Here is a 26,077-nt window from a genome sequence, read left to right on the forward strand (position 1 = left end):
CTGCATTTTTCCGCTCAGTCTTCAGCTTCTCACTATTCAAACATTTCTGCACCTATAAACGAAGATAAAATTCTCATGGTGCCACACACTACAGCCCTAAATATAATAGCACCATACACTGTGTCCCCCACACACACCCCGCACAAGACACAGTGCCCCCTGTAGATAGTGCCCCCCCTAGAGCCCACTGTAGACAGTGCCCCCCATAGAGCCCCCTGTAGACAGTGCCCCCCATAGAGCCCCCTGTAGACAGTGCCCCCCCATAGAGCCCCCTGTAGACAGTGCCCCCCATAGAGCCCCCTGTAGACAGTGCCACCCATAGAGCCCCCTGTAGACAGTGCCACCCATAGAGCCCCCTGTAGACAGTGCCACCCATAGAGCCCCCTGTAGACAGTGCCACCCATAGAGCCCCCTGTAGACAGTGCCACCCATAGAGCCCCCTGTAGACAGTGCCCCCATAGAGCCCCCTGTAGATAGTGCCCCCATAGAGCCCCCTGTATATAGTGCCCCACATAGAGCCCCCTGTATATAGTGCCCCACATAGAGCACCTTGTAGACTGTGCCCCACATAGAGCCCCCTGTAGACTGTGCCCCACATAGAGCCCCCTGTAGACTGTGCCCCACATAGAGCCCCCTGTAGACTGTGCCCCACATAGAGCCCCCTGTAGACTGTGCCCCACATAGAGCCCCCTGTAGACAGTGCCCCACATAAAGCCAGGTGTAGGCAGTGCCCCACATAGAGCCCCCTGTATATAGTGCCCCACATAGAGCCCCCTGTATATAGTGCCCCCTGTAGACAGTGCCCCACATACATAGAGCCCCCTGTAGACAGTGCCCCACATACATAGAGCCCCCTGTAGACAGTGCTCCAAATACATAGTGCCCCCCCCTAGAGCCCCCTGTAGACAGTGCCCCCCCATAGAGCCCCCGGTAGACAGTGCCCCCCATAGAGCCCCCGGTAGACAGTGCCCCCCATAGAGCCCCCTGTAGACAGTGCCACCCATAGAGCCCCCTGTAGACAGTGCCACCCATAGAGCCCCCTGTAGACAGTGCCACCCATAGAGCCCCCTGTAGACAGTGCCACCCATAGAGCCCCCTGTAGACAGTGCCCCACATACATAGAGCCCCCTGTAGACAGTGCTCCAAATACATAGTGACCCCCTTAGAGCCCCTATAGATAGTGGCCCCCATAGATCCCCTGTAGGTAGTGGCCCCCATAGAGCCCCTGTAGGTAGTGGCCCCCATAGAGCCCCTGTAGGTAGCAGCACCCATAGAGCCCCTGTAGGTAGCGGCAACCATGGAGCCCCTGTAGGTAGCGGCCACCATGGAGCCCCTGTAGGTAGTGGCCACCATAGAGCCCCTGTAGGTAGTGGCTACCATAGAGCCCCTGTAGGTAGTGGCCACCATAGAACCCCTGTAGATAGTGCCCCATATATAGCCTCCCCTGTATATATAGTGCCCCCCTGTAGATAGAGACCCCTGTAGATAGAGCCCCTTACACTTTTAACAGAAAAAACTTTGCATACTCACTTTATCATGTTCTCATACCGTCCTCTTGCAATGCAGGCCTGCTCTCTCCTGAGCAAGTCTGCTGGAGCTGAACGGCGCAATTACGTAGTCGCACCACTTGCGTCATTAAAAGACGCTGATTGGCAGGGTAAGGCATTCTGCCCTGCCAATCAACGCCTTTCAACTATGCAAGCGGCGCAATTACGTCATTGTGCCGTTTGCGTTGTTGAAAGGCGTTTATTGGCAGGGTGCCCGGCCCTGTCATTCCAAGATTCAAGCGGCGCGATGACGTCATCGCGCTGCTTACGTCATTGAAAGGCACTGAAGCGCTTATGCATGTAATTATTCAGCGCTTATGCATGTAATTATATCTGCGTCCTATAGACGCAGGTACAATTATAGTGCAGGAGGGAGTGGCCGAGGCTCCCCTCAGAAAGGCAGCAGGTCGCTGCCTGTGGCGAGATACTCCTCTCTCCTCATGGACGGTGTGGCCCTGCTTACAGCAGTGGTTTCCAATCTGTTGCAAAACTGCAACTGCTAGTATACCCTGACAGTCGCATGCTGGGACTTGTAGTTTTACAACTGCAGTGAAGCCGCAGATTGGAGACCACTGCCTTATAGCATACCTGCAGTATTTGTCAATATGCAACTCTCAAAATATATCATAATACATTACCACTGTTACATAATAGCACACCATTCTAAGTATTTTTAATGTCTCGTGACTGTAAGTTTCAATAAGGCAGAAAATCTATAAAGCACTATATTTGGCCGTACTATTGTTGGCTTATCAAAATAAAAAAGTGAATTTCTTTATAACTGGATGCTTCACATGAATATGTAAAGTCGTCACTCACAATCGAACAGCAGAAATTATTTTGCCATGACCATCTGTTGGAAAATTAAGATTCTTTTTATTTTTATTAAAATGTGATTTTAATAACTATCTAAAAAATCCTAACCTTATTCTAAGCACTTTCTAGAAAAAATATGCTTGGCCATTATTTTAATAATTATAAATAATAAATTCTTATTGAGTGCTGCAGGCCATATTCAATTATAATGGAACACAGTCCCTTTCATCTAAAATAATGGTTTTCATTAATGTAATAAGTCCTGATGAAATGTCATATTGTGCCAAGCAGAATTTTTGGGGGGCAATCTGGATTTACCAAGACAGGGCAATTATTGGTATTCCAACATTTTTTTTTTTTTAAAAGTCCTCCTCTTATAATCGTCGATCATCAATGGATGGAACCCTTTTGACTTTTGGCAATGACTGCCTGGCTACTGATTTGCATATTGTTGCAACACTACTATCATGAACTTTTAATTATTATCTTATTGCAAACAACCCCTTTCATATTGGGGCTGCTACGATAATCTGGCTCCTAGCACCCCTGGCAGACAGCTGATTTTTCAGGAAAAGCTGCTGACAGATATTTCCCCTGTAGAAGTCAATGTAGTATTATATTATATGTCCTCCATTCAATTCTGACTCGTAATGGGTGACCCCTTCTGTGATGTACATATGCCCCAATAGGGCATATAGACAGGGATCTTCTACATTAGACAACCACTTTAAGACAATGAGACATACATTGTCAATAAAACGGTGTTAAAGATACCAAAGTGAATATACAACTCGTGATCCTTTCTTTGGAATAGTGAACAATGTCAGTCTCTGCTCTCACTGAATTGTTTTTTCACATATACAGGGTGGGCCATTTATATGGATACACCTAAAAAAATGGGAATGGTTGGTGATATTAACTTCCTGTTTGTTGCACATTAGTATATGGGAGGGGGAAACTTTTCAAGCTGGGTGTTGACCATGGTGGACATTTTGAAGTTGGCCATTTTGTATCCAACTTTAGTTTTTTCAATGGGAAGAGGGTCATGTGACACATCAAACTTATCGAGAATTTCACAAGAAAAACAATGGTGTACTTGGTTTTAACGTTACTTTATTCTTTCATGAGTTATTTACAAGTTTCTGACCACTTATAAAATGTGTTCAAAGTGCTGCCCATTGTGTTGGATTGTCAATGCAACCCTCTTCTCCCACTCTTCACACACTGATAGCAACACCGCATACTTGTCAAATGAGTTGCAAAATGACTAGAAAATATAGTCAAGACATTGACAAGGTTAGAAATAATGATTTTTATTTGAAATAATAATTTTCTCCTTCAAACTTTGCTTTCGTCAAAGAATGCTCCATTTGCAGCAATTACAGCATTGCAGACCTTTGGCATGCTAGCTGTTAATTTGCTGAGGTTATCGGGAGAAATTTCACCCCATGCTTCCAGAAGGCCCTCCCACAAGTTGGATTGGCTTGATGGGCACTTCTTGCGTACCATACGGTCAAGCTGCTCCCACAACAGCTCTATGGGGTTGAGATCTGGTGACTGCGCTGGCCACTCCATTACAGATAGAATACCAGCTGCCTGCTTCTTCCCTAAATAGTTCTTGTATAATTTGGAGGTGTGCTTTGGGTCATTGTCCTGTTGTAGGATGAAATTGGCTCCAATCAAGTGCTGTCCACAGGGTATGGCATGGCGTTGCAAAATGGAGTGATAGCCTTCCTTATTCAAAATCCCTTTTACCTTGTACAAATCTCCCACTTTACCAGCACCAAAGCAACCCCAGACCATCACATTACCTCCACTATGCTTGACAGATGGCGTCAGGCAATCTTCCAGCATCTTTTCAGTTGTTCTGCGTCTCACAAATGTTCTTCTGTGTGATCCAAACACCTCAAACTTCGATTCGTCTGTCCATAACACTTTTTTCCAATCTTCCTCTGTCCAATGTCTGTGTGCTTTTGCCCATATTAATCTTTTCCTTTTATTAGCCAGTCTCAAATTTGGCTTTTTCTTTGCCACTCTGCCCTGAAGGCCAGCATCCCGGAGTCGCCTCTTCACTGTAGACGTTGACACTGGCGTTTTGCGGGTACTATTTAATAAAGCTGCCAGTTGAGGACCTGTGAGGCGTCTTTCTCAAACTAGAGACTCTAATTTACTTGTCTTGTTGCTCAGTTGTGCAGCGGGGCCTCCAACTTCTCTTTCTACTCTGGTTAGAGCCTGTGTGTGCTGTCGTCTGAAGGGAGTAGTACACAACGTTGTAGGAAATCTTCAGTTTCTTGGCAATTTCTCGCATGGAATAGCCTTAATTTCTAAGAGCAAGAATAGACTGTCGAGTTTCACATGAAAGCTCTCTTTTTCTAGCCATTTTGAGAGTTTAATCGAACCCATAAATGTAATGCTCCAGATTCTCAACTAGCTCAAAGGAAGGTCAGTTTTATAGCTCCTCTAAACAGCAAAACTGTTTACAGCGGTGCTAACATAATTGCACAAGGGTTTTCAAGTGTTTTCTAATCATCCATTAGCCTTCTAACACAGTTAGCAAACACAATGTACCATTAGAACACTGGAGTGATGGTTGCTGGAAATGGGCCTCTATACACCTATGTAGATATTGCATTAAAAACCAGACGTTTGCAGCTAGAATAGTCATTTAGCACATTAACAATGTATAGAGTGTATTTCTGATTAATTTAATGTTATCTTCATTGAAAAAAATTGTGCTTTTCTTTCAAAAATAAGGAAATTTCTAAGTGACCCTAAACTTTTGAACGGTAGTATATATTTATATATTTATATATATATATATATATGTATATGTGTGTGTGTGTGTGTGTGTATATATATATATATGTGTGTGTGTGTGTGTATATATATATATATACACACACACACACACACACACACACACACACACACACACACACACACACACACACACACAGAAACAATATAAATATATAGAGAGAGAAAATAGAAAACAGCACTCACTAAACGTAGACATGTGTCTTTATTCAGCCGTACTAACTATGTAACTATGGGTGTCAAGCAAGTCGTCCTGATCCAAGGACTGAACAATGTAGAAAAATATAAATCTTGCAGCACTCCAATATGTGGAAAAATTGTGGTTTTATTCAGTCAACATAGCGACGTTTCTGTCCAACAATAGGACCTTTATCAAGCACCATTTTTCCACATATCGGAGTGCTGCAAGATTTCTATTTCTATATATATATATATATATATATATATATATATATATATATATATATATATATATATATAATATGTGTGTGTGTATACAGTGTATATATATATATAATATATGTGTGTGTATGTATGTGTGTTTGTGTGTGTGTGTGTATATATATATATATATATATATATATATATATATATATATATATACACACACACACACACACGCGACAAACGGAGAGATTCCACTGGAAATGATCAAAGTTTTTGTTCTCTGCAGGGAATGCAGATGATGCTCATTGAAATCCATGGGCATCTATTGATTTCACTAGACACCAGCAGTCCGCTAGAGTAAAGGCATACTTGACACGGCAGCTCTGGCTAATTGAGGGGTTCCTAAGTTGGGGACCTTCTATTAACTCAACAGGAAGAAAACAGATTGACAACCTCCTTTAACCCTAAACACTCCCCAACTTGCTCCCATCCAATTTTTTTTATTTTGCTTGAGATATTCTTTTATGATAGCATTAGCGACACTCATTGAAGAGTAATCATTCTTACAGCAACATCATTACTTATTTTACTCCATGAAGTGTCCTTGTAAGGCTTTACAACTATTTTTGAAGTAAACAGTAATGTATGCTTCATGGTCTTATTTAACAATAACCATATTTCAATGGCAAAATGAAAAGTCGGATCATAAAACTTTGTATTAATGTTTATTTGTGTTCCTGTCCCACAGTTTAAAGCATCATGCAATCATTTGGATACAAGTAACCTTTGAAGAGTCTCCCTCCCACATCCATTCTGCCATGTTCCGTGGCTGTTATCATAAGCCGTGTTTGTCTTCATGAAGATTCCTAATCTTGGTAATGTGATGAATAAATTTGAGGTCCTTGGAGTTGTAGGTGAAGGTAAGTTTCAGACCTTCCATACAATTTAAAGTATTAAATGTTAAAATCTTAAAAACTTAAATTCTGTCAATGAAAGAAGATGAAACCTAAACAAGAAAACTTTTATATTCAAAAAATAAAATTATATATGTGAGGTATGAATGATTTTGTTTTTCATATTCAATTTTTATTAACTAGGTTCTCATCGAGACCTCATTATAAACTAAATTGTAGAGTTTTGAAATCAACCTCAAGCACATTTATGGGTTTTAATACTCAAAATCAAGCACATTTATGGGTTCCACCTCAATAACATTTATGGGTTTTAATTCTCAACCGCAAGCACATTTTATGGGTTTTAATGCTCAAACTAGAGGTGTGATAGGTGGTAATTTTTCACCCACTAAATGCCATCCTGAAGTGCTAATTGGTGGGGTAAATTCTAGTGCACGTTATATGCAAAAAAAAAACAACCCATAAAAAAACTTCTTTCATTCATTGAGCCCTTCTGGACAATCCAAAAATGCAAGAGACTTATTGATTAACTTCTTTAAGGAGTATAGTAAAAAAAATATTATTTCTCTGTTTTAGGCCCAAAAAAACATTATGTAGACCCAAACACTCTGTAACATAACATATTTTAAAGATGAGAATTTGGGCTTGCCCTTTTAGTAACGTTTACATTAACCGTAATTTCAGAAAACGTCATACCATACCAAAAGGTTTGATCGGTGTTCTGGGTGCTACAACCCACTCTACTGCTGCAACGATGGGGTAGAAGCGCTCCGCTAAACTCCCTGCACCTTTGGCTGTGATTGCCTCTTCTCGTCAGCCTGAAGATGGGCTCATAGACGCTCTATAGGCTGACAATGAGCGCCGATTACAGCCGAAGGATCAGTGCGCTTGGCTTGGTGCTTTTGCTCCTTCTTTTCAGCCATGGTGGGGGTCTCAGGGCCCAGACCCCCATTGACTAAAACCTCTGATATGACGTTACAACATATCAAAAGTTTTCGAAGAGCACAGTTACTTTTTATTGACCAGGAAATTTTAGATCATGATCAAAGGTGACTGCTAAGTTCTTATCAATTACTTATTTTACAAATGCCCTTTAAAATGACGGACTTATTTAAAGTGAAACTCCTTCTTAACCAGATATTATGAGGAGTATTATAAGCAGGAGCAAAAGTGTGGGGAGCCAGGGAGAGGCTGGAGAGAGCAGAGGTTTTATCTCGAAACCTGTTGGCACATTCGCCGATACTTCAGCTAGCAGAAGGTTTTTTTTCTGTTGTATTGGTCTATTCTTTGTCTCAAACACTTTTTGTAAGAGGCCCATCACTTTTTTTGAAAATGGAAAATTTGACCTGCATGGCTTCAGTTCAATATCAGATAAAAGTTAGTTACAGAAAGAATCTCAAGCTGTGTTTTACTACATAATGTATCATTAGGAGTAATTCCCAAATGTTTCTGATACAATGTTTTTAGCAGCAAACTTAATGTACAGATCGTTTAGACCTTGTTCACATCAGCGTCGGGTTCTGTTAGACCTTTCCGTCAGAGGAACCTTTGAACGGAAAGACAAACAGAAACCATAGCTTCTGTTTGCATTATCATTGATTTCAATTGTAATTCTTCCGTTGCAAATGGTTTCCGTTTATCTCTGTTCCATTAGATTTCCGTTTTTGTCACGGAAACAATAGCGTAGTCGACTATGCTATTGTTTCCACTAAGCAAACAGAAAACTTACGGAACGGAAACAAATGGAAACCAATTGCAACGGAAGCATTACAATTGAAATCAATGATAATGCAAACAGAAGCTATGGTTTCCGTTTGCCTTTCCATTTATGTGTTCCTCCGATGGAAAGGTCTAACAGAACCCATGAACGGAACCCGACGCTGATGTGAACGAGGCCTTACATCTTGTGTGTGGACATGTGCTCAACTGTTTATATGTATTTTACTTTCCTCAGGTACTATGTAAATATATTCGTATGGAAATGGGTATATAAGCCCCGTATAGTTCAAGAAAAGCTTTTCTGTGCTTAAATATAAATTAGTTATTTTATGCAATGATTATTGTACTTTTTAGTACAAAACAAAATTCAGATATGTCAAAAAAGCTTTTATGAATCCGTGTTTTTAAATATAAAGTCATCTGTTCCAGGGAAGTAATTTTGCTCTCTGAATATATAACTCATAGGTCTCCGTTCATGATTTTCATCTGAATCTCAAATAATTTGGAAAACACCAACCAGTAAAAATGTAGAATTCGTCATTTTATGTTCAAAGTATGGAGCAGCTGTGATTAAAGAAATATTGGGCTGTCAAAAAATATTTTCAATTTGTTTTACCCTAGTCCGTGTATGCAAAAGTTTCTGATTAAAAGCCTCCTGCTGACATTAGGACAGCACCCAATACTCCAGACTGACCTGATGAATATGGGTCACTTTGGAGGTCTCCATTCAGCATGTAATATATGTTTGGGATATGTTAAGGGCTTAGAGGGGAATCTTGTTTAAGATACCTGTGTGGCGTAGAAGGTTCTAAGAAATTGTTGAGGATTCAGGTAAAGAGCTTGATGTATTTCTTCCAAAATGGGAAGTGTTCAATCATCGAGCAATGCCATGATAGATACGCCATAGTTCTTAGATAGGAAGATCCCTTTACTGGCTTTTATAAGGGAGTCCATCAGGGTTCCACAAGGTTATCAATGTCTTGATTGCAAGGATAGTGCTGGAAGCTGCATTATTCCTTCTGTTAAAGTGACCAAAAAAAACAGTCTATTATCTTCTTTGTGAACAAGGTCTTATTCACACTGTGTGTTTTTGGGTGTTTTTTAGCCAACAGTTTGAAATCTAAATAGATATAAAGAAGACTATTGCCCTTGTCAAAAGGGTGTGTTCCTACACAGTCTGACACTGTCAGCACTGATGTGACCGTGTCCGTCTCTGTAGGGACCCTCCTATACGACATGGTGAATTGTAATACCCAGTTCTCAATTTGTTCATGCATTTCCAGGAATAAAACAACAAAGAGGCTACAGGGTTTTTCTTTTAAGGGAAATGCGAAATTTACTTAAACGGACATGTTAGGAGAGCAGACAGGTCCTCTTTAACTTTTATACTATGAGGATTGTGTTAGTGGGGTAGATAAATGCATTCTGGTCATTCATAACGCATGGAATAGTAATCTTGATTTTGGTAGGATTTTAGATGTGGTTTTACAAATATTTGAACCGGTTATCTGTCTTTACTTTTAGGTGCTTATGGAGTGGTGCTTAAATGTCGACACAAGGTAAGAACAAAAGCATTATATTTAATATATTTAATGCAGATGAGAGAGCTATAAATGGATCAGTAGGCAGTGGAAACAAAGAAGAAACCACAAACTACTTGCTGTAGTATTCGTACAGTAAAGTCTGATCTCCATGCTGAAGTAAAAATTTGTAAAATGCTAGGGTCTGAAAAGTTAAAGGGGTTACCCTGTGAAAAATATTTATCACCTATCCACAGGATAGGTGATAAATGTCTTAATTCTGAGGGCTCCATCGCAGGGATTCCCACCTATCACTAGAACGGGAGTCTTTTGCCCTCCGTTCATCCTTAATGATAGCTGTACTCCACTGTCTCCATTGGCCCATGAACAATGAAGGAGTGGCAGGTCGCATGCTTGACCACCACTTCCTTTAAACTCCTCCTCACTGCGGTTGTGCAGTGAAGTGGAATTTGGGGCTCAGGACACCCATTCTAGTGTTTGGTGGTGGTCCCAGTGGTGGGAGCCCCAGCAATCATACATTTTATCACCTGTCCTGTGGATAAGTGTTAAATGTTTTTCATGGGATGGCCCCTTTAAGTCAACCATGTATTCAAAAATTGTCCCTTGTATTATAATGTGTGGCCACCTGCAGCTTTAGCTGATATTGTATGCTCCCATTGCATATTGGGCAAGTAGTAGTCTAAAACTTTCCTCATAGACTAAAGTCTAGTTCAGTGAAGTAAAAGGAGCAGACTCATTTGACGTCCGTTACATGAGTTTGCCTGGCCATTTTAAAGAATGGCAGGTCAAAGGAAATGGAGCTCTATGTCCAGAAGACTAAGGGTATCTTCACACAGAGATTTTTGCAGGAATTTTGCAGCAGATTTTGTCCTGCCTGCACATTCTTTGCCGCATTTTTTGGCCACGGCCATTGAGCTCGGCGGGCATAAAACACCACAAAAATGCTTTCTCTGCCTCCAATTGATTTCAATGGGAGGTCAGAGACGGAAACACGGGAAGGAAGAGAATGTCGCTTCTTTTTCCCCCACAAGAGTATTTTTCACTTCTTTTATGTATCTTGTACTTACTTTTTGAACTGCTGCCTTGTCTGTGCTTTAAAAAAAGCCTCCATCTTGATTCTTAAATTTCCCCAGCTTTCTCTTCCTCTCTGCTTTGCTATCAATCCCATCTTTCTTCATCACAGCATCACATGACCAGCTAAAGACTATACCATTTCTGCATACATGGGGACACTGATTATCATTCTCTGTATATACTCCTAAGAGACCATAAGTATACAGACCAGAAGGCTGCATTATATTCTTCTACTTCATACCTGTCTAAGTATCAGTGGTAGCTGATGATAGAAGTTTCTGTCCTCCCCTGTGCAAAATTAGTGTGGTACAGGAACTGCTGAAGCCTGTGATGGGTGACACATAGATCTCCACAGACTCAAGTAGAGAAAGCGTGCCACCGACCCTGATTCACACTGCTGCTAAGTAACCATCCCAGTCTGATATATAGAGATAGAAGCAGCAAGAAAAATAACAGATGAGAGACTAACACATGGAATACTATAATGGAGTGCATGGGGAACTTTAGTTTTGGCCGGTGTGTCCCTTTTAACAACAAACCTATGTGCCAACATTAGCCTTGCCACCTTCTTGGCCGTTGGCATAAACCACACCTCTTTACATGGCATTTCCTCTGTTCCTCTTCTATGCAACTCCCATCTTCATATTTGTAGAGGAGGGGGTTCAGATTTGCAGTCTGTTACATTGTTATTATTACTATGACTTGTGACCCCACTGAGCAGTATTATGTGGAGGTCCCAAAGACAAAAAACAAGCTTCAATTTTCAGGTAACGTCGTTAGAAATTGATTTATACCTGAATTAACAAGCGGCAGATTTTTTTGCAGAAATCTCTGTGACTGAAAATTGTTTAAATGTGGTTGTTTCCGCAGCAGGTACATGGATTTCTGTAAGTTCCATTCAGATGAATGGAGCTGGTTTTTAGAAATATTGCAACAAAATCTGCCGAGTAACAGACTTAATTGTGATGGGAATGAAAAAACACATGCACAAAGTTAAATAGTTGTCAACGGTAGCACATGTAAGCCTTTGAATTGTTGTCACAATGCATAAATGTTTCCAAGATGTCACAGGTAGCTGGTAATTTAATAGTCTCTATTCGTACAAGTGGGTGCTTCCACCTTGTGTAGGTGATCGATGCTTTTTAAAGAGTCTTTGTAGCAATGTCTGCCTTGTCAATGTAATTTTATTTTTAGCAAGTCAATACTAATGTAACCTTTTCTGAGTAAAGATTAACTCAATCATATCTCAGCAACCAAATGTAAAAGGTATATAGCAATTTAATCAGAGCTTTCTGCTATTTCTAATATGTTCACCTTGAAAGGTGCTATAGTCTGAAAGGAAAACAAAATATTCAAAATACCAACCAATTCTGGTGCTGGGATTTGAAAACTTGAGTGAGAGAGCTCCCGCACCCGTATAACCTCAGAACACACAGACCTGTCCTTTTCTGAACACCGACTGGCTGATTTCTGCCTCCATCTGGCCCCCCAGTCTTAGAGGCATTCTCCCGCATCCACCTGGTCAGTGCAGCTGTGCAGGCAGCGGGAGCAAACTCCTGCCCAACGGAGAACACATCAACCAGGAAGCAGGGCAATTGCCTGAGTTCATCAGCGTACACCGTAGAGCGAAGGTGAACCTTAATGGGCCTAAAACTATTCTCCACAGAGCACAGAAGCCAACAACGACTCTGGTGAGTACTTTGGGCACACAGGACTCTCTAGATATGGCTAAAGCATATTCTGATCAAAATCGACCTGAATTCTCGCCTTCTGAATCTTATAGAAATTCCCAGAGGGATGTACAGGAGTTCAAGGACAACTAACCTTTTTAAATTAAAGCTTCTGGCGATAGAGGTGGCTAAGCGGACAGCACCTGTTATCCAAAAGACTCTTGAAACAACTATTCGGGCTTCAATGGCATGTATGCAGTCTGATATTAACCAAGAAACATATGTCATTGAGGATACGGAACAACAGATCTCTGTTGGAGGATGAAAATGAAATTATCCTTATTCAACTCAATGCTGTTATTGCTGACAATAAAAGGCTCTCTGCTAAGATGGAGGACATTGAGATAACCTCAGGATGGTCGGTATACCAGAGGTGGTGAAAGCAGCTGATTTACACAAGCTATGCAGGGAAGGCCTGCCGGCAACTCTAGCCTTCCGGCATGGTTGTAGAGTGGAAAGAGCTCATTGCATTTCTACTGATCCTGCTCTGACCAAATCCCCTTTGAGATGCTCATTAATCTTCAGTTGATCGTCCAGACAGACCCCGATTTTAAATAATGATTCTGTTCTAAGACTTTAATGATCAGGTCGATATTCTGAGAGCCTTTAGGAGGAGAAAGAATCTGCTGGACTTTCAAAGCTCCCGGGAACTTCCTTTTGAGGACTACTCTGCTGAGGCGGCAAAAACGACCTTCAGCGAGCTGTGCACAGAACTGGTCAAATGAAAGATTTGTTTACAACTGGTCTACTCGGCTCAACTCTGAGTTTACTTAGCTAATGGAACAGTGAGGATCTTCACTTCTGCAATGGCAGCAGAGGAGTCCCTGAATTGAGGGCGTTTTGGCCTCAACGATACCACAGAGGAGGAGAAGAGGTCAAGCCCCAGACCCTACAGAGATCGTCCGAAAGACAGGAAGGAACTGGTAAATCAGAATGGGTCTTCCTTTACTCCACATGCTCATTGAAAATACCAAATTTACTGCATAAAGAGTCAATTCAAAGTTAGTGCCACTTAAAGATTCCTGTGTCTCTTAATAAAATATAGTATTTAAGGCTTTATTTTTTTTATGCTTCTTTGTTATAAAAATCGTATATTGCCCTTCTAGTTCTACAGTTCATAACAATGAAATAGACGTTTTGAGACGGTTGTTAGCAACCAAAAAGTCATAATTCACACAGGCAGTGTTTGATGCAGATTCTCGCTGACACTTTTGAATATATGGAAATATTTTGTAGCAGAACTGCGGCAGTAATAGAACATCTGTTTGATGCATTTCTGTTTTAAAACACTTCCTCTGTTCTAGCCCATTTTGACAAACTTCCCTTGTTGATTGATAGATGGGCCTGCCAGCGAGCGAGTTGGTCCCATAGGACATTTTTGTTGCATGTTTTTGCCTTCTTTGTGTATTTGGATTTCTGATTAGACTGTGTAATATAGGGTTAATGACTTAGCAGTCCTCTGGCTAATTTTGTTCTACCCACACGCCACTGCAGGTTTCATGTGGAATGAAGCACATGCAGTAACCTGTGAATATTTCATGAAGGTAATCAATGGGGGTGTAGAGAACGCTTGTTAATAGAACGGCCTTATTATTGACACTACACGCAAATCCTGGGAGCTTTCCTGCTGAGACAGCAACATGTGTACATCAAAAGAGATGCTTAGGTTCAGTGACCTAGACTGCTCTACATTATCAAATGTGACTAAAGTAGAACTTTGCAATTGCAATCCGCTCAGTGATTATAGTTCTGAAAAATGCCTTTGTGCTGGTAGTGATGGATTAGACCAGTTATCCAAAACTACTGCCCTTGCAAAAATACAAATCCCAGCATGCCCTGAAACTTTGCAGCCGTTTATTAGGTTTGTGAATGAGCACATTAATGCAAGGTTAGAGAAGTTTTCAACAGGCTCCGGCTCTGACAAAATAATGGGCCACAAAGGTTCAGCAGAAGAACCCCTTGTTTAGAGCTGAATTTAGAGCCAATCACTTGTCATAAGGGTCTATATGTTATGGGTTGATTTACAAATATCCTTTTAGACTTTATTGGTGGTGTGTCCAGTGTGTGCAATAATGACAAACAAGATTATGATGAAAGTTGACATGTACATGTTCTGTATAGATGAAGGGTGGGCCCCAAAATGCTTTTCAATGGTGGGCCCATGAACCACAGTCCAATGCTGCATTCATACCAGTGTTCTTGCATGATGTGGGCTTCAGACTCTTGTTTGTAGGGTTAGTTATTGTTTTACATACTTACTTCTAGTTTTAAAATATAATATGTTTTTTTGAAATAATTTGCTGTGCGGAATAAGGTCCTTCAAACCTTAATCTTGTTGCGTACCTGTGTGGAATAGCAATTTATCAAATAAATTGTCCAGGAAAGAGGGTCTTTTTTTTCTAAAACAGCACCATTCGTGTCCATAGGCTGTGTCTGGTATTGCAGTTCAGCTCCATTTCCTTGAAAGGGAATTAACCGCAATACCAGACTCAGCCGATGGACAAGAGTGACTGTTTCTGGAAAGAATCTGACCCTTTTAAACATTAAAGAGGGTTTGGAGCCAATAAGATTATAAACTGAAGCACAAAGTACCTAGTTAAATTATGACAATAGATTTTCCATCTTTTTAAGATATATTTTCATATATACCAAACAAGAAATGTGTGATTTATCAGGTGTATATCCGTATGTGTCAGATAGTGTGCTATTGTAGATTTTCATGCACGTTACCTAATATTTTTCTGAAACTGTTTCTATAGTAACTGTCTGGGATTGCTACCAACTTTAATGTTGCCAAATGTTTTCATACAATTAAACTGCATTATTCTTGCCTAAAGAAAAAAATACCTGAAGAATATATTTGAGGTTAAATTTTAGCAATGTACAAGCACAAAAATAGAAAGGTTTCTCCTATCTAAGTGGATGTGCATTTTAAATGACGCACTAGTGTTAGTATGTTACCTGACAATGGTATGTTATGTCTGACAATCTCTGGCCCACTTTTTCTGCCACCAACCAAAAACACCCCCTCTCCTAGGGATCCAACCAAAATAAAGACCAAAGCCGTGTGACTTTGATAAAATGGCCACAGCAGCCTCTTTATTATTAACAAAAAAAAAGTATTGTGTGTGTATACATATATATAATGTGTGGTATTTTCATGTATGTATATATGTATATATGTATATATATATATATATATATATGATTAAAAAAAAAAGCAGCACCGTTTCACCGATGCAATATTCTTGTTAGGACCCATGACCAGTGTCCCTGAAAACGTAGTAGAAATACTCCAAAATACGAGACCGCACTACAAAAATAGTGAAGAAAGTGGACCACATGCGATGTTTCAGCCCTACTCCATGGGGTCTTTCTCAAGATATATAATATAATATATATATATATATATATATATATATATATATATATACACACTACCATTCAAAAGTTTAGGGTCACTTAGAAATTTCCTTATTTTTGAAAGAAAAGCACAGTTTTTTTCAATGAAGATAACATTAAATGAATCAGAAATACACTCTATACATTGTTAATGTGCTAAATGACTATTCTAGCTGCAAACGTCAGGTTTTTAATGCAATATCTACATAGGTGTATAGAGGCCCATTTCCAGCAACCATCACTCCAGTGTTCTAATGGTACATTGTGTTTGCTAACTGTGTTAGAAGGCTGATGGATGATTAGAAAACACTTGAAAACCCTTGTGCAATTATGTTAGCACCGCTAGTTGAGAATCTGGAGCATTACATTTGTGGATTCGATTAAACTCTCAAAATGGCTAGAAAAAGAGATCTTTCATGTGAAACTCGACAGTCTATTCTTGTTCTTAGAAATTAAGGCTATTCCATGCGAGAAATTGCCAAGAAACTGAAGATTTCCTACAACGGTGTGTACTACTCCCTTCAGAGGACAGCACAAACAGGCTCGAACCAGAGTAGAAAGAGAAGTGGGAGGCCCCGCTGCACAACTGAGCAACAAGACAAGTACATTAGAGTCTCTAGTTTGAGAAATGGACGCCTCACAGGTCCTCAACTGGCAGCTTCATTAAATAGTACCCGCAAAACGCCAGTGTCAACGTCTACAGTGAAGAGGCGACTCCGGGCCTTCAGGGCAGAGTGGCAAAGAAAAAGCCATAGTTTAAATGTTGTGTAAATGAATGGAGAGAAGTGTATGAGGCTGATTGGTCACTGATTGGTCAGCGTCATACACTCCTCTGTACAACGCCCATTTGGCCAAAAAGTAAAACACGCCCAGTTGTCTATTAAGAAAGGCATTAGCATAAAGCTAAAATAGGTCATAACTCCGTCAATAATTATGTTTTTTATAAATAAAAAACACTGCTGTAATCTACATTACAGCGCCAATCACATTATGTACAAGATAGGCCACTTATAATGTGGTGACAGTTTTGGTCCGTTTCGGCCGTTTTGCATCCGTTTAGTTTCCTTTCCAGGCCGTGTTTCCGTTTTTAATGTCAGATTCTGACCCATTTTGCATCAGTTTTTTTCCCCTGTCCGTTTTAAAAATGGATGTATTTCATTTGTCAATTTTTTTCCATACACTTCCCTCTGTAGATAATGCCACACAGCCCCCTGTAGATACTGTCAGAGCCACCCTGTAGATAATGCCACACACTGCCCTCTGTAGATAATGCCACACAATGCCCCCTGTAGATAATGCCACACAGCTGCCTGTAGATAATGCCACACAGCTCCCTTTAGATAATGCCACACAGCTCCCTGTAGATAATGCCACACAGCTGCCTGTAGATAATGCCACACAGCTGCCTGTAGATAATGCCACACAGCTGCCTGTAGATAATGCCACACAGCCCCCTGTATATACTGTCAGAGCCACCCTGTAGATAATGCCACACACTGCCCTCTGTAGATAATGCCACACAATGCCCCCTGTAGATAATGCCACACAGCTGCCTGTAGATAATGCCACACAGCTCCCTTTAGATAATGCCACACAGCTCCCTGTAGATAATGCCACACAACCCCCTGTAGATAATGCCACACAACCCCCTGTAGATAATGCCACACAGCTGCCTGTAGATAATGCCACACAGCCGCCTGTAGATAATGCCACACACTGCCCCCCTCTATGTAGTGCCACACAGCCCCCCTCTAGGTAGTGCCACACAGCCCCCTTATAAATAGCACCCCCATATATGGCATACCACCCATAGATGGCACCCCCGCAGATGGCAACCCCCCTTCCTGTAGATAGCACCACTGTAGGGGAGCACTACAGGAAAAGTCCCTGACGTCGATGTCCATATATGGACAATGACGTCATGTACTTCTGGAGCGGAATCCCCGGCCTCAGTGTCAGGGACTTCTCCTGGAGCAGTCCCCTGCTCCTGAAACGGATTCCCTGGCTACAGAGGCCTGTGATTCCGCTCCAGGAGAAGTCCCTGACATCACTGTCCATATATGGACAGGGAAGTCAGGGACTTCTCCTGGTGCGGAATCCCCGGCCACAGCTTCGGCAACACTGTGGCCGGGGATTATGGATTCCACTCCTACAGGGAGCAAAAAAAAAATCTCCTCCTCACATGCACTTCACACTGTGAGGAGGGGAAGAGAGCGAGCGGCAGAAAGCACGGCTGTCACTCGGATCACATCCAAGTGACAGTTGTGTTTCACACGGCCCCATAGACTTCTATGGGGGCCGGGCAAAGGGCCCAAAATAGGGTATAGGTTTACCTGGCCGATAAAAAAAATCAGCCGTGTGAATAGCCCCATTTGGGGTCTATTGTTCCTAATGCGGCCGTGTGACGGCCGTTCAAAAAGCATCCGTCAGATGGCTGTGAATCCCTGTCATGTGAATAGGGCCTTAGACGCATTGAAACAAAAGCTTTTTCTGTCATTTTTAGCTCAATATTTACAATAGGTCTACATGGCAAAAAAGTTACAACTATATAAAATCCAATCTCCCTTCCAACTTTATTCCCCATAGGAAAAAAATTGAAGTAGCAATGCAACCGCCACTTATTTAAAAAAAATGTTACCTTTCGGCGGTCATGTAGCCGTAGCTTTTAAAGGGCCTTTTATATTTACACTTGTGGTAGTTTTCTTACAATATTTTTTACTTAAAATGCCTGCATTATCTTTGTATTATTCTGCTAATGGTTTATCATAGCATTCCTATTATATTTTTCAGTTTTATTCGTCATTGTCTCTATAGCAGGCATCCTCAAAGACTGTCAAAAAGCTAAAATAATTGTTTAAAACTTATCCCTATGACAAATTACTTCAGTCCATTTTATTTTTTTACACTCCCACGTCCATTATAAATTTTGCTTTTAGCAGATAAAACAATGGTCAAAACAAGCCAGACAATGAAAGGCTTCAGCGTATTACGTTAGATTTTTTTTTTTTTTATATTAAAATTTCCCCTGCATTGTACTGCACTTAGCTAACTACTTTAGATGTGTCATACCGAAGAGTTAAAAGGCCAACCGGACATTATTTTACAATAATAATAATAAAAAAAAATTATAGGACTATTATTTCTGAAATATGATAATTTGAAATTCATGCTATGTGTCCCATTCACCAGATGGTTCAGCAAGGTCCAGCTGATACATTTTACCCACTGTAAAACTTTGTAGTAAACTTTTAAAACCGGAAAGAGATTTATGCCACTGATGTATTTGGTTATGGCGGTTCAGACTGATGATGTCTGGTGGGGTCACGTTTGTCTCCGAAGGCGCCAAATGGCGCTCCTCCCTATTTCAGGGGCTGGTTCGGCAATTTCAGACCTACTAGGCCACAACTGACTTGCTGACTTGGTGCACACTGGTACACGTGGTAAGGTTCCTGCCTGTACCCACAACTGCTCACACAACTCTGGCGCACCACGAGTAGGCTCCTGCCTGTCACCTGCAACTGACTCCAGAACCACAGACTTTAAACCCAACTAATTGTGCCCGTCGCTTCTACAGCAGCTCCACAGCTCACTCTCTCTCTATAGCCAGGTTCCTCCTCTTCCATCTGAACGCTGCTTGGTTTCATAAGGTAAGCATCGCCCCTGGCGGCATAGTCACGCTGCATCGTCCTGGCACTGTAATGGTGCAGCAATACAGTCAAATTAGATTTGGGCCATACATCCCAGCCAAATCATCTAGAATAGTTAGCGAGCCAACCACCATTTCACTTTACCTGCCATAAACAACATTGCAGTGCAATAAACTGAACAGTAGCAAAAATCAAATGCATGATATTACTAGCCACTTAAAAACACAGACCGGACAGGCCATGCCTCCATTAGAACGTCACCTAGGTGAATCAAACAGCACACATTAAAGGCACAGTGCATAAATAAAGACATATATAAAAATATACCTCATTGTCCCCTTTAAGAGTTTGGAATTCTCACCCACACTCTTAAAGCTTGTAGTGTACCTTTTTATATCGTAGATATAAAAAGTTTACACACCCATGTTAAAATGCCAGGTTTTTGTCAAGTCAAAAAATCAGCACAAGATGAATACGTTTTAGAACTTTTTCCACCTTTTTAATGTGACCTATAATCTGTACAATTCCATTGAAAAACGAACTGAAATCATTTAGAGGGTAAAAATAAGAATAACAAAACTACAATAATGTGGTTGCATAAGTGTGAACACCCTCTTATAATTGGTGATGTGGTTGTGTTCGGAATTAGCCAATCACATTTAAACTCATGTTAAATAGTAGTCCGTACAAAGCTGCCATTATTTAAAGTGATTCTGAGTAACCCCATATAAAGTTCAGCTGTTAATATTATGGTTTTCCTGACATTTTCTTTGTTGCAAGTGACAGCAAAAGCCATGGTCCGTAAAGAGCTTACAACACATCAAAGGGATCTGATTGTTGAAAGGCATCAGTAAGGAGAAGTGTACCAAAGAATTTCAAGGCATTAGATATACCATGGAACACAGTGAAGACGGTCATCAAGAAGTGTATTACATTTGGCACAACAGTGACATTACGAAGAACTGGGGATCCCTCAAAACTTGATGAAAAGGCAAGACCAAAATTGGTCCGGGAGGCTACCAAGAGGCCCATAGCAATATTAAAGGAGCTGCTGGACTTTCTGGCAGGTACTGGTTGTGTAGTGCATGTGACAACAATCTCCCGTATTCTTCATATGTCTGGGCTGTGGGGTAGGGTGGCAAGACAGAAGCCTTGTCTAACAAAGAAAAACATCCAAGCCCGGCTTTGCTATGCAAAGACCTACATCAAGTCTGCCAAAGCATGTGAGAAAACGTGTTCTGGTCTGATGAGACCAAGGTTGAACTTTCCGGCCATAATTCCAAAAGGTATGTTTGTCGCAAAGCCAACACTGCACATCACCAAAAGAACATCATACCCACAGTGAAGCATGGTGGAGGCAGCATTAGGCTTTGGGGCTGTTTTTCTGCAGCTGGAACTGGGGCTTTAGTCAAGGTGGAGGGAATTCTGAATAGTTCCAAATATCAGGCAATATTGGTACAAAACCTCTGCTAAAAAGCTGAAGATGAAGAGGAATTTTACCTTTCATCATGCCGACGACCCAAAGCATACCTCCAAATCAACAAAAGAATGAGCCCAGACCTGAATCCCATTGAAAATCTGTGGGGTGACCTGAAGAGGGCTGTACACAGGAGATGCCCTCGCAATCTGACAGATTTGGAGCGCTTTTGCAAGGAAGAGTGGGCAACAATTGCCAAGTCAAGATGTGCCATGCTGATAGACTTCTACTCAAAAAGACTGAATGCTGTCATAAAGTCAAAGGGTAATTCAACAAAGTATTAGTTTAAGGGTGTGCATATTTATGCAACCACATTATTTTTGTGCTTTATTTTTCCACCCTAAAAGATTTCAGTTTGTGTTTCAATACAATTCCACAGATTATAGGTGACTTTAAAGGTGGAAAAAGTTATTGGACTGATTTTGTAAGATGACAATAACCTGGCATTTTAACAGGGGTGATTAAACTTTTTATATCCACTGTATGCCTCTAATTTTATACAGAGATTACTTTTTACATCTCATACAAATCTGGCAGGAAAAGATTGTGCTATGCTCCATTGGACTCCATATGTACTGTGTTGTTATTTGAAATCTTATCCACACACTTCGTAAATGATAAGCGGAAAAAACGCTCAGAAATTCACCTGGGGTGCAGATTTTCAATCCACAGCATGTCAATTGTATTTGCGTAATTGCTGCTTTTCTGTTGCAGGTTTTCCCCATTGAATTCAATGGGGAGTTAAAATCTGCAACAAATGGCAGATGTTGCAAATTTTTTGGCGCAAAAGCTGTGATTCCGCCGTGAAAATCGCAACTCAGAAAAAAAAATCTTATACTTACCCCGAATTTTGTGCTTCTTCGTCCAGTCTGGTCTTCTAGGATGACGTTTCATCCCATGTGACCGCTGTAGCGGTCACATGGGATGAAACGTCATCTCAGGAGGCCAGTCTGCAGGACATCTGACGGTAAGTATGGACGTCATCCCAGGAGGCCGGTCTGCAGGACATCTGAGGGTAAGGTTTGGACGTCATACCAGGAGGCCGGTCTGCAGGACATCTGAGGGTAAGTATGGACGTGTTGTTTTGTTTTTTTTCGCTTCGGTTTTCCGCAGTATAAGTTCATGCCGAATAATTGCACCATGTTATGGTGTGGGTTTTTTGGGCCGTAATTCCCTGTGTACCTTTAAGCAGCGTATCCGCCCTGTATGAACTTACCCTACTAGGGAAGCAAGATAGTCTCTGTGGACTGCCACACAGGCTCCATGCTTATGGCTCTGACGTATGCATGAGCCCTTAAACTATGTTATGTGATGTTAAGCAGTAATGCAAGAATAACAGTAACATTTTTGATACATCGTACATGTTGTTGTTTCGTTTTTTTATTCTAGGGAGAGGGGAAAGTCTAGATAAGGCTATGTTCACATCTGCATCAGGGCTTCGTTCCGACGTTCCGTCAGAGCTTTCCGTCGGAATGGAGACCTGACTGACACAAACTGAAACTAAAGGTTTCTCTTTCCAACACCATTGATTTCAATGGTGACGGATCCGGTGCCAATGGTTTCAGTTTGTCTCCGTTGTGCAAGGGTTCCGACGACTACGCTATTCATCCCATCAAAATGACGGAACCCTTGCACAACGGAGACAAACTGAAACCATTGGCACCGGATCTGTCATCATTGAAATCAATGGTGATTGAAACGGAAACCTATGGTTTCAGTTTCGGTCATTCAGGGCTCCGTTTCGACGGAAAGCTCAGACGGTAGTCGGAACGGAGCCGTGACGCAGATGTGAACGAAGCATTAAATGTAAAAGTTTACTAAAAATCACTGACCGCTCTCAAATAATATTATGAAATAAGGCTGAGGATACGCACCTATGATGGTCAATGCCATCTGTTCTAGCACAATTATACATGACCTCCATTGTTCTTTATGCATAGCAGAGTGCCCACAAGGGATTAATGAATGAATGGGTATTGGCATAAACGCTTGCTATGATCTAAACCTCTCTGGGTAATCGGTAGCATACAGTTTCCCTGTGAATAACATTCATCAGTAATAGTAAGAGCGTATTACATACCATTTACATGAGCACATCTAATACCATCTCAAACATTAAATAGTGTAGATAAATACACGCTAACATGCAGATACTGGCATACAATTCTGTTATTACACTTCCAGGAGCCAATAATATTTTTTGGGTGCAATGTCTAGATGATGACTAATAGGATTTAGATGTCATCTTAGAATATCTCCATTCTTGGCCTCTGGCAATTTCTTACAGCAGAGATATTTACCAGAATGCTGACATTACGCATGCTATCCAGATTTAGTTTTTGATAAACCTGGTTTTGTGTGCAGAGATACAAACATATTAAAAGGGTTATTTCATGATGTATTTACTATAAATAATTGTTTGTCAGATGATGATCTGCCTGCTTTTATTATATTTTTGACCTCTTATGAAAGGGTAATTGTTTAGATTTTCTGGTACTAAACGTTACCATCTGTTTAGGAAGTATTTAAAGGCTATGTACACGTTTGGATGGAATATTTTTTTATTAAACCAATGTGTATTGTGTTTTTAATTACTTTTCCAATAGACTTTTTTTATTACATTTATTTATTTTTTTTACTTTTTACAATACAGCTTCTATGTATCCTGTATACATAGAAGCTATAACGTCTCTCTCAGCCAATTCCGACAGTTTAGCTAAACTGACAGCATGGCTGAGAGCAGGTCCTGCGTGATGTGATCGAAATTAGCTAGATCCTGTGTGGCAGAACCCACTCTTAGCCATCAGTTCAACTAACTGAATGAGCTGAGAGAACGATACAGCTTTTATGTATACAGGATACAGAAAAAAACAACCAAGTGTGTGTGTGTGTGTGTGTGTGTGCGTGTGTGTGTGTATATATATATATACCAATTAGAAAAGTCATTAAAAAAGATAAAACACATTGATTTAATAAAAAAACTAAAAAAAACAATCATGGGTGTGCATAGACGTTAACATCAGTAGTTTCATGCATTTTTTTTAATAGGATGCTTTGGTTTGAAATAACCTTAACGTGAGCTGCGTAAATAACAATTCCACTTATATAAGGGTAAGACCACTCGGTTTTGTTGCGGTTTTGTTGCATTTGAAAACCGCATGTGGTCAACTGCATGCGTTTTTTGTCTCTGTAATGCTGCAGTTCTGTTGCATTTTTAAAGGAAATAATTGATGGACCTAGTTTTCACCCGTGTGGAAGTTTGTTAGGTGCTTCCTGTATATAATTCATTAAAATGCATGGCAGAACTGTTAGCAAAAACGCAAGCAGTTCAGCAACTTTGGCAACGCGGTCACATACAGGTATCAAGTCACAAGTGTAAGTAATGGAGGCTCATCCAAAAATAGGTATAATGTCTAGAACAAAATCCTACATGTATGAAACAAACCGATAGTAAGTAATAAATACAAATATAGGTCAATTACCTGTGGCTGGCATGATCGCAAATGGGAGATCTCACCCAAGGAGACACCTCGATGCACATTTCGCAACCTTCATCAAGAGTGAATATGCTTGTCCTAACCAGGTTTAAATACTGAACCAAACAAGCAGTGTCCAATGGCGCCTGATGCATCAGGGTCCTCCCCAACATCGACTCCTCACGTCATTGGCGTCAGCGCCTGTGAGCAACACATGCCCACACAGTGGCTTCCGTCAATTCATTGACAACTTCCGAAACCACTCCGGAACAGTCACCAGAAGCACATGCGCACTCCACCACTCTCATAAGTGTTGAGAAATCTCAATACATATAAGGGTACTGTTATATTAAGAGAATGTATAGAAATCAGGGATTTCTTCTATCTGCCATCAAATACATCAAATTAAATTGCAATCCAAAAAAAAAGAAACATCGGCGGGAGCGCAAGCGAGAGACGGCCCCATGGAAATGTCAAAATGTTGCGAAGGAGACCGCCCCATGCCAGCGAATCCGATGCACTAACATAAATCACAAAATGGGACATCACCAAAATCATCATATATACATGACTACCATCCTTAACAAGTGTTATGCGCTTGTACCACGATATCGTTTTACTGCGCTATAAGTGCCACCAACAGTAAACTAATTCACTGCTATTTATTCTCTTAAATGTACTTTGATTTAAGAAATAAATAATCCCTTCATATATCAAAAACAATTATGCATACATGTGAATAGGTGTAAGTGGGGACCGTGCACAGGGGAGCATTGTCCACGCCCAACAGGAACGATGCATATCCTACCCACTGGTACGCCACAATACCCTTTATATCAGATAAACAATGAAAACACAGCTAGCGATCATTGCAGCAGAGAGGAAAAGGGCGAGAGGGCAGGCGGCTGGAGTCCCATCACATCCAGAGTGTCACTGCATGACTATTAGGGTAACGGCAGACATGCTGGCACTCTCCTCCGACCCCTCGCCCTGGCAAGGGTCACCACTCACCAGTTGAACGATAATAATCAATTCTATAGCAAAACCAAAATAAAATATAAACCCTATTACAGACAAAATGAGTATGTATCACTGTCTGCAGAAGGAGCACCGAGGAATGGACCATTGCAACATCTACAATGAGGATGTGGTCCCCATCAGTGAACATCACGCAGACAAGTGTAAGGGTATGTTCACACGGCCTATTTACGGACGTAATTCGGGCGTTTTTGCCCCGAATTACGTCTGAAAATAGCGCCTCAATAGCGCTGACAAACATCTGCCCATTGAAAGCAATGGGCAGACGTTTGTCTGTTCACACGAGGCGTATATTTACGCGCCGCTGTCAAATGACGGCGCGTAAATAGACGCCCGCGTCAAAGAAGTGACCTGTCACTTCTTTGGCCGTAATTGGAGCCGTTATTCATTGACTCCAATGAATAGCAGCGCTAATTACGGCCGTAATTGACGCAGCGTTCAAGCGCCTGCACATGCCGGTACGGCTGAAATTACGGGGATGTTTTCAGGCTG

General features: G+C 41.1%; 1 protein-coding gene across 4 annotated transcripts in view; it reads left to right on the forward strand.

The window, feature by feature from the left end:
* CDKL5 (cyclin dependent kinase like 5) overlaps positions 1–26,077 on the forward strand; it is a 269,903-nt gene that overhangs the window by 109,519 nt on the left and 134,307 nt on the right. For all 4 annotated transcript variants that reach the window (XM_075854016.1, XM_075854017.1, XM_075854018.1 and 1 more), the window contains exons 3-4: positions 6,316–6,487; positions 9,725–9,759. In XM_075854016.1, the coding sequence (XP_075710131.1) occupies positions 6,424–6,487; positions 9,725–9,759 (99 nt within the window). In that variant the 5' untranslated portion in view covers positions 6,316–6,423. The remainder of the gene's footprint in view (positions 1–6,315; positions 6,488–9,724; positions 9,760–26,077) is intronic.

Source organism: Rhinoderma darwinii, chromosome 2 (genome assembly GCF_050947455.1).
Source record: "Rhinoderma darwinii isolate aRhiDar2 chromosome 2, aRhiDar2.hap1, whole genome shotgun sequence".
Classification (NCBI taxonomy): Eukaryota; Metazoa; Chordata; class Amphibia; order Anura; family Rhinodermatidae; genus Rhinoderma; species Rhinoderma darwinii.